Genomic DNA, 9,518 nt, shown 5'->3' with positions numbered 1-9,518 from the left:
ACGTCAAAACAAGGGAGAAAGAGAAATAATGAAGGAATGGCCCCAAGGGTGGGGTAAAGTTAGACGGGTGGGTGGGAAAGGGACTCCATGAGGGCAAAAATAGGTCATGGCATACATGCATGATCAACTGGAGGCATATGCAAGGGGTATGCACCTCAAATGCACAGGGACGCGTCTCCACACTTAAAACCTTATCGGACAGAGTAAAATGCATCAAGATAACCTAAGACTCGTCAACTGACTAGACTCTAACATCCCCACACTTAAAACATTACATACACTTACAATCATAAAGATAGGGTTAGAAAAACTTGGCCCGTTTCACCGAGCATTGCAATTGATGATTGATGTCACGTCCTATGTCACAATTGGCTCTGCAGAAGGTACCAAGGTGTCTTCACAACATATATCCAATGCCGTAGGAACCACGCAACAACACCCAGGGAGGTAGCTGATTGATAAAGCCCATCTAGTAGGTGTCGTGGACGAAGGATAGTCTCTCAACTCGCAGCACTCAGATGGGAATGAACAAACAATCACTTGCTCCATTACTGACATCACTCGAGATAGTATTGATGGGAACCTAGATCTCACACCTAGTTTAGAAATCAACAAGGGGAATGGTATAGAGGGAGGATGCCAGGGTGCACATTTAATGGTGCATTAGTGCGTCCAACCCTATCTAGCGTATGTGCAAGCAGGCCTGCACTAAACCGACAACTGGTCCTCTTGGCCTAATGAAATAAAGCACTTCACCACAAAACTTAATTGGCCCTCTTGGCGTAACAAAATAAAATAATAACACCTCCCAAAATGGACCCTCTCGGCCTAACGAGATAAAACAAAGTAGCACCTACACATCCTTCCCTGGAATAACACAGATATACAATAATAAGCTCCTTCCCAAGGAGGAAAACAGGCTCGTAGCCCTAAACTCATGATGAGCTAGATGCTCTTAAGGCTCAGCTCAAGAAGAGCTTTGAGATGAAAGATCTGGGACATGCCGCTCACATACTTGGTATGCTCATTAGACGCGATAGGCATCAGGGACTCCTCTACTTGTCACAGAGGGAGTACATTCATAAAGTCCTTGAGCGCTTCCGCATGCAGGACGTAAAGCCTATTGGCTGTCCATTGCTTTCTTATATAAAGGTATCACAAGCTGATTGTTCGCAGACAGATGAGCAAAGGGCCGAGATGGCCAAGATTCCCTATACATCCGCAGTGGGCAGTCTTATGTATGCCATGATAGCCACTCATCCAAATATTGCCTTTGCAGTTGGTGTTGTGGCACGCTATATGGCTACACCTGGCAAGAAGCATTGGGATGCCGCGAAGGGTATCATAAGGTACCTGAAGGGCACTACAGATATGTGCATATGCTATGGTAGCCAGGATACAGGAGTCGTGGGGTACACTGACTCTAATTATGTAGGACATGCAGATAGTAGGAAGTCCACTTCCAGCTATGTATTCACCTATGCTAGAGATGTTGTTTCTTGGATGTCCAGGGTGTAGAAATGCACGGTCCTTTCTACTATATAGGCCGAGTATGTTGCAGCCACTGAGGCTTGCAAGGAGGCCATTTGGTTGGGTCGTTTAGTTGTTGACCTTGGTATTGATGCTATCACTACACTGCATTCGGATTCTATGAGGGCTATTCAATTAGCCAAGAATCTGGTCTTCCATACGAAGACGAAACATATTGAGATGAGGTATCACTTCATACGTGGGGTCTTTGAGGATAAGTCTGTTGATCTTGTTAAGATCTCGACTGACCAGAATCCTACAGATCTGCTCACGAAAAGCCTCTCCACAGAGCACTTTGCCTTCCTCAGGAGGTTGATGGGCGTGAGATGAGATGACGTATTTCCTCATCCTGTTGTATATGTGTACATGTTGTACTGTCTTTTTTTATTTTTCTTTTCACTCCTCATTGGGGCAGATTCGCCTTTAAGTGGGAGGTTATTGGGGGTAAAGGTGCCTCTGTCTAGCCACCCGTGTATTACTACACTGACAGTCACCGCCACTGCACACTGCAGGTGGCGGGCGCCCATCACCGTCACTTTATTCTTTATTCTTTTAGTAACAGTTTGAATAAAGAAAGGCCCGGTCACACATTGTGACTGTTGGAGTTCCCATTTCTAGTCTCTCCCTTTCTTGCTCTTGCTCTCCCGCCATAGCTCTCGAGTCCAACCTTCGATCCGTCGCTCCCTTTCAAACTCAACTTGCCACTTTGAAAAAACAATAGATGAAAATGAAGCCATTGATGTACTCCTTGCTAGTGTAAACCAAGATCCTTGTGAAAATCTTGTCTCTACTCTTAGCAATATACCTAATTTGCCACAGAAAGATATTGAGCACTCTCTTCTTGATGAAGAGAATAAACAGAAGAACAGGAATACAAAAGATGGTGTCCCATTATCTATGGAATATCCCTTATACACGAAAGGAGCTATTGGACCAAAAGGCTGAGGCCGAGGTTTCAACTTCGATAACAAAGATCGCATGACATGTAATTATTGTGGTAAGACTGGCCATATAGCTAGTGAATGTTTCCATTGTAAAAGAGCACAACAAGTGTAGAATGGTAACCACCAGAATCAATTCATGAATGAAAGAAAAGAAGAAGAAGATGCTTCCGCCATCAGCATCAACTCTAACATATTATTTTGAAGAAATTATCTTTCCCATAGTGGATCTTATGTTTTTCCATGGTGGATTTTGTTTTCCTTAGTGGATTTGCTTTGTAAAACAAAACTATTGCTAATCATGTAAAGTTTCAAGCTTTAACTTGACTAGACTGCCTTATGAGCTAGTTTCCCTGGCCATGTCATCATGTAGGGGAGGCAAAAACTAGTAAGCATAGAAACTCATTAATTAAGCAGGGTGTGGAGAAATGACAAATGATGTATGCTCTAGGAAGAGATGTCTTGAATCCCATAAGCACAGTGGAGAAAAAGGGAACCATCATGAGCCTATAAAGTGATGTATCTTCTTATCATTCAATGATGGAATACTATTGTACTTTGTCCTTTCAGTCAAAGTTAGTGTCATACTCAAGATTGTATTTATAAGTCCAAGCTTTCATCTTGAAATCTAATTCACTTGAGTAACAATTGGTCTCTCTAATCTATGTCATCACATGAACATTGTCTTTGTGTTCCATCTGCCATCGCCTTGCTCTAGATCCATGCATTTAAACAACCTTCTCATTGTTAAGGCCACCTAAAGTAAATGAAACCAAATCATCATCATCATCATCCATTGCATCAATCGCTGCTAAAACATCTGCAATGCTCCTCACCTTCAAAACATACTCATTGACTAACATTTTTCATTTCTTCAAGGTATTCAACTCTTGCTTGAGTTGAATCTTTCGTGCCTTTATATTTATTGAAAATATGTTATAAAAAAATTTCCATGCTGCATGTGAAGTTTCTGCATTCTTGATATGTCATAGCATAGTATTATTAATGACTTAGTGGGTGATGAACCTGTCCTCCCACTCGTCTTGCAGAAAAACTTAAATGTAGTGTACTATAAGTTAAATGATAGATGGCACATCAATTGGAGCCCTCAACAGTGGATATACAGATTTGCTTATCTTTGGTTGCTTGTCATTCACTCAAGATCTCCTGTTTAATGTGGCTAATAACCCTTAAAGCTCTATGGACTAATGAAAGGACTCATAAAGCAAGAATAAGTAACGAACTATGCCCTTGATGCAATCAACAGGTAGAGTTTATTCCCCATCTTTTCTATAATTCTCCCCATAATACTAATTTTTTTGCTTCTTGCAAGTCGATCATGCCATATCATCCATCTAAGATACCTTGAAGGGAGATTATTTTGGGGGGAATTTATGGCATTCCCCTAGTAATATGGAATTCATTGAGGGGTTTTTACCTCTGGAATATTTGGCATGGTTTTAAATCCAATTTTTGTTGCAAGTTGAGAAAGATATGGACAAGATACATAAGCTTTATGAAGAAATTTAACCTAGTTCCAAAGTTGAAGAGATTGCAAATTACTAATGGAAATGAAGAACAAGCTCAACTAGGAGAAAACTAGGAGAGAAAGAAAATGTTTTTTGAGTAGGTGCTATTGCAAATGCTCACAGTTAATTAAGATGCTTCCCTGTACTCAAGCAAAGAAGAATCACTATAACAATTGTATATTAATCTTTTTCCTCTTTTAATACATTTCAAGCTTCCTTCAAAAGAAAAAAACATAAATTTTTTCTTACCACTTCAATGTGCACTCCAAGGACTAAGCCACACAAATCTTGAAATATAAGCATCAAGTTTAGAGACTTCTAGATGAGCATAAGACTTCATCCTCAACCTCTTATTTGCACCTCAACAAAGCACTTGTGGCCTTCAAAAAGACAACTCAACTATTTGTCTCCATTCTTCACACCTCTTGACTTTGGATCATGAAGCATTAATACCTAAAGGCTTGAGTTTGTGAGTATTTAATTCTCTTCTTAAGTTTATATATGCTTAACGTTGTGATTGATCTTTTTATATGTGTGATGTTTTTATTTTGTAGTTTAGTATTATGGGCCCACTTTTCACTAGTGGTGAGATTGCTTATCTCTAATGTGTGGAGGTTCCACTCTCCTATTCCACAAAATGCACTCTTTGTGGTCACCTTTCAGGTTAGAGGGCAAAGGAGGGAGATGCATGACCTTGCCCAAAGCACTTGCTAGAGCTTTGATGTCAACTTCAAAACTAGGATGCAGACTAGGAAAAGAAACCCAAACTGTGCATTTGCATTCAAGCACCTCCCTCGGAGAGATCCCTACTATCCATCACAACATATGTACAAACTTATCTTTATATCCAACAGAGCATGACATATCTGTTGTTGAACCCACCAGGTGCCTGATAAAACCATTGCCAATGCTTGCACACTGACTACAGTGTGTACAAACTTATCTTTATATCCAACAGAGGATGACATATCTGTTGTTGAACCTACAAGTGCCTGATAAAACCATTGCCAATGCTTGCAATAACACTGACTACAGTGTGTAAGTCCCTAAGAACCCTCATGGCAATTCTTCTGTGGGAAATCTTCCCATAATGAAAAGAGAATCCCAGAAGTAGCAAATCATAATATCTATTACAAAAATGCTTGATAAGCAACACCCAACTTCCTTTGCAAACTATCTTTTATCAAAGAATGCTTAGCCATCTTAGCAAGTAAGAGTCTCTGGAAATCAGCCACCATGGCTGGGAGTATTGGCTGCAATCAATCCTTCCATCTTTCACATGCTTTGCGTATGAATCTAAATCCATGTCCCCATTTTGATGCCCTTTGAAGCTTCAGATTACTGCACCCCTCTTGTCCCTATACCTCACCTACCCTCTTACCCTACATGCAAGGTAAAGGGAGAGGATACAGAGTTTCCCACTATCTCATAGTCATGTCAAGCAAACATGAAACTTTCTTGAAACTGGATCTTCTCCATTTGTTTTCTCCTTGTTAACTTGGATTTGTTGATTCCTGTCTCAAGTTTGAAGTTTAAGTTGCCAAAGCATTTTTGAGATCTATGTCAAGAGCAAAGTTCAAGGTTTGAGCATAATGGATTTATCTAATAAGGAACAAGGAGGCATTCAAGTGGTTAAACATTCACTTGGAACAAACAATGCTCCAACTGAAGATCAAGAGCTTGAGAGCCTATCTCCATCACATCACTACAACTAGTAGTGTGCCAGCTATCAGTTTGCCTAAAAGCCTAAGATGGTTCCTTCATCAACAAACTTATTTGGCCACCAACTACACTCTTGACACTACCTAATTGCTAGATTTGAGCGTAATGGATTATCTAATATGGAACAAGGAGGCATTCAAGTGGTGAAACATTCACTTGGAACAAACAATGCTCCAACTGAAGACCAAGAGCTTGAGAGCCCATCTCCATCACATCACTACAACTAGTAGTGTGCCAGCTATCAGTTTGCCTAAGCTTAAAGTAGCTCCTTCATCAAGTAGCTCCTTCATCAACAAACTTATTTGGCCACGAACTACACTCTTGACACTACCTAATTGCTAGGGCTACTACACAAACTAGAGCCTCATTGTGATCTAATAATATTGCCAAACCATGTAAGCTCTTTATCTACTCCCTCAAGCCTTCTTGAGCATCTATTACAAGCAAGAACAAAGCCCAATCTTGACTCAATGTAATTCATCTACTGTGGGCATGAATAACAACCCAACTTGGCTCTATCATCGCCATCAATATACTCAAAATAGATGGACACATACATTCCTAAATGTTACTTTCACAAAACTGTCTAGGCACATGTTTATATAGCATCTTATGGTTGGTTGCAAAGCAGGTTTGAGGGGATGCATATGTGGATAATCGTGTGATCTAGGGCTAGATTCAAGATGTAACCCCAGTTTCCTTCTCATTAGATATGTACTCAGACACCAAAACTAAATTTGGTATGTAACCCTTGTTTTTCATGTCAACGCTCAAAAGTTCTAAAGAATCAAATAAGTCATTACTTTTGTCAGTACCCACAACAAATCCATATAATTTGTCACTCACCTCAACAAGAGCTCTACCAGGTTTTTTCTTAGCCCCTGCAAGTATCCTCATTTCCTCGACTTCATTGGCATCACTCCACCTAGCATTACTTGTGTAAAGGTCTGCCATGACCAAGTAAGGAGCAGCATCTCTCTGATCCACCTTCCGAAGCTGCTGAAAATAATTCTGTCCTAATTCAACTTTACCATAAATTTTACAAGCAGAAAGAAGATCCATCAAGATTATATTGGATGGGGGACACTGCATGGCTGCAAAAAATGTCTCTGCTTCATTAATGCGTCCTGATCTCGCAAAAAGATCAACCATGCAAGCATAGTGATCTAATGTTGGTTCAACTGCAAACTGTTTGATCATTAGCTTAAAGCATTCTTGCCCTTCAAGGATGAGGCTAGCATGGCTGCATGCAGCTAGAAGACATGTGAATGTAACAGCATCTGGCCTTACTCTCTGTTCTAGCATCTGCTGAAAACATTGTAGAGCCATTTTGGGCTGATGGTTCTCACCATATGCATTAATCATGGCAGTCCATGATACAATATCACGAACCAGCAGCTTGTCAAACACCTCCTGTCCTTCTGCAAGGGAGCCGCATTTCCCATACATGTCGACAAGCATACTACTCAAATATACATTTGTATCTAACCCTGATTTTCTAATCTCATCATGTATTTCTTGGCCCAACGCCAAGGCTCCTGTGGTGCCACAAGCTTTCAAGCAGAAAACCAATGTGGTGGCATTTGCTGAGAAACCTTCCGTTTGCATCTGTCTGTAACAGTCCAGTGCTTGTTCACCAAGGTCATGTTCAGCATATGCTCCGATTAAGGCATTCCATGAGACTGCATCTAGAACCGCTAATGCACCAAAAACTTGATAAGCTTCTGCAAGTGAGCTGCAATTGTTGTACATATCCACCAAAGTGCTGCCTATATTAAACTCAACCTCCAATCCCTTCTTTATTACTTCCGCATGTATTTCTTGGCCTGTATCTAAAGCACCAATACTACCACAAGCTTTCAAGCTGCAGACAAATGTGGCAACATCCATAGCAACACCTCTCAGGTCCATTTCATGAAGACAGTTCAATGCTTCCTTGTTAAGCCCGTGTTCAACATATCCTGCAATCAGTGCATTCCATGCAATTCCATCTGGATCTAGTAGGCCATCAAACACATTTTGTGCTTGATCAAATGACTTGCATTTAATGTACATATCAACCAATGCATTACCTACATAGACCTCTCTTTCCAATCCTCTTTTCGTCAATTCCAAATGAAGTTGCCAGCCTGTTTCCAGAACTTTAGTACCGCTGCAAGCTTTCAAGCTGCAGATATACGTAACTGGATCAGGAGATAAGCCTTCCACCTGCATTTTGGATAGGGAATTTTGTACTTTCTTGTCAAGAGTATGTTCAGCATATCCTGCAATCAATGCGTTCCAAGAGACTGCACTTCGGGAGGGCAACTGGTCAAACACTATGGTTGCTTCTTCAAGTGAACCACATTTGATGTACATATCTACAAGTGTGCTCCCCACATAAAGCTCTCTTTCCAGTCCCCTTTTAATTATTTCAGAATTTATTATGTGACCTGTTTCTAATTGTCCAGAAATCCCGCAAGCTTTCAACCTGCAAGCAAAAGTGATTGCATCTGCAGTTACACAATCAAGCTCCATCTGTTGGTAAGATTTCTCAGCTTCCTCATTGAACCCATGTCTCATGTATCCTGCAATCAGCGTGGCCCATGAAACTTCATTTCTAGCTGGCAGTGAATCAAACACTTGCTGTGACTCAAAAAGGAAGCCATGCTTGGCATACATACCCACAAGTGTGCTGCCAATATAGATATTATTTTCAAGCCCCCTTTTAGCAGTTTCTGAGTGTAACTTTTGACCTGTCTTAATATCTCCTATAATACCACAAGCTTTCAAGCTGCAGACAAACGTGACAGTATCTGCACATGCACCTTCCAGCTGCATCTGATTGAAAGAGTTCAACACTTCCTCCCCAAGTCCATTTTCAGTGTATCCTGTGATCAGTGTATTCCATGACACTGCATCCTTGACTGCTAACCTGTCAAAAACAAGACGTGCCTCCTGAAGCAAGCCACATTTGCTGTATGTGTCCACAAGACTGCTGCCAATGTACAGCTCTTTTTCAACTCCACGCTTGGTTGTTTCGGTGTGTATTTCTTGGCTCATTGCTGCATCTTCCAGCCTAGAACAAGCACTAAACAGGGCCACATATGTGTACTTGGAAGGTTGTACGCAACCCTCCTCTACCATCATGCGATAGAGATGGAGAGCATGCTGTGGTTCACCACGATCAGTGTAGCCAGAAATAAGCGAAGTCCAGGAATGCTCGTTTGGATGGACTAATCTATCAAAAACATGGCGAGCAGCCAAGAAATCCCCGCACTCAACCAGCACAGGTATAAGGAAGTTGCCGAGGACCGGATGCAATTCCAAGTGGTGTTGGCACAGGATGGCGTGCAACTGTGTGGCTTGATGCACGCTCTTCTTGTGCCTGCAGTTCTGCAGGGCACTGATCAAACTGTCGACCATGCTCAGAGAGGGATCGGCCCGCATTCTGATCTTCCGACGAGATGACGCACTGAAGCTTAAGCCAGGGCATCATATTACAAGTGCAGAAGCTCATGGAGGCTGCCGAAATGTGCTGATTATCAATGGATGCCAGGTCTGTCCGACTGTGCAGACATGCAGTGTGATGATAGCAACCACGCATTTCAGAGACTGCCATCATCTGCTACAATGGATGCTGAGTTCCATAACGCACAGACTCGCGCTTTCCCCTCGTTGCACAGCACGGGGGAAGGGCAATCGTAACGATTTTACCTATCAGACAGCTATTCGTTGCAGAGGGGTTTCTTATCGATCAGAGGCATATCATTACTCTAGAAACACTTTTAAGGCAGTATGTGTTTGGTTCTTCAAG

The 9,518-nt window shown here is 41.6% G+C and overlaps 1 protein-coding gene across 1 annotated transcript; it reads right to left on the bottom strand.

The window, feature by feature from the left end:
* Positions 1–6,400: 6,400 nt before the first annotated feature.
* Positions 6,401–9,127, bottom strand: LOC148035990 (pentatricopeptide repeat-containing protein At3g09040, mitochondrial-like). Its single transcript, XM_087678876.1, has one exon. The coding sequence runs from the start codon at positions 9,125–9,127 to the stop codon at positions 6,401–6,403; it is 2,727 nt and encodes a 908-aa protein (XP_087535002.1).
* Positions 9,128–9,518: the final 391 nt, after the last annotated feature.

This window comes from Lygodium microphyllum, chromosome 5 (genome assembly GCF_053477565.2).
Source record: "Lygodium microphyllum isolate KBCC chromosome 5, Lygodium_microphyllum_v1.1.10, whole genome shotgun sequence".
NCBI lineage: Eukaryota > Viridiplantae > Streptophyta > Polypodiopsida > Schizaeales > Lygodiaceae > Lygodium > Lygodium microphyllum.
The sequence above is the reverse complement of the archived record's forward strand: the minus strand, read 5'-3'. Positions and strand labels throughout refer to the sequence as shown.

Excerpts from the sequence above, each read along its gene's own strand:
- LOC148035990 (XM_087678876.1), bottom strand. The coding sequence starts at position 9,127 with ATGGTCGACAGTTTGATCAGTGCCCTGCAGAACTGCAGGCACAAGAAG.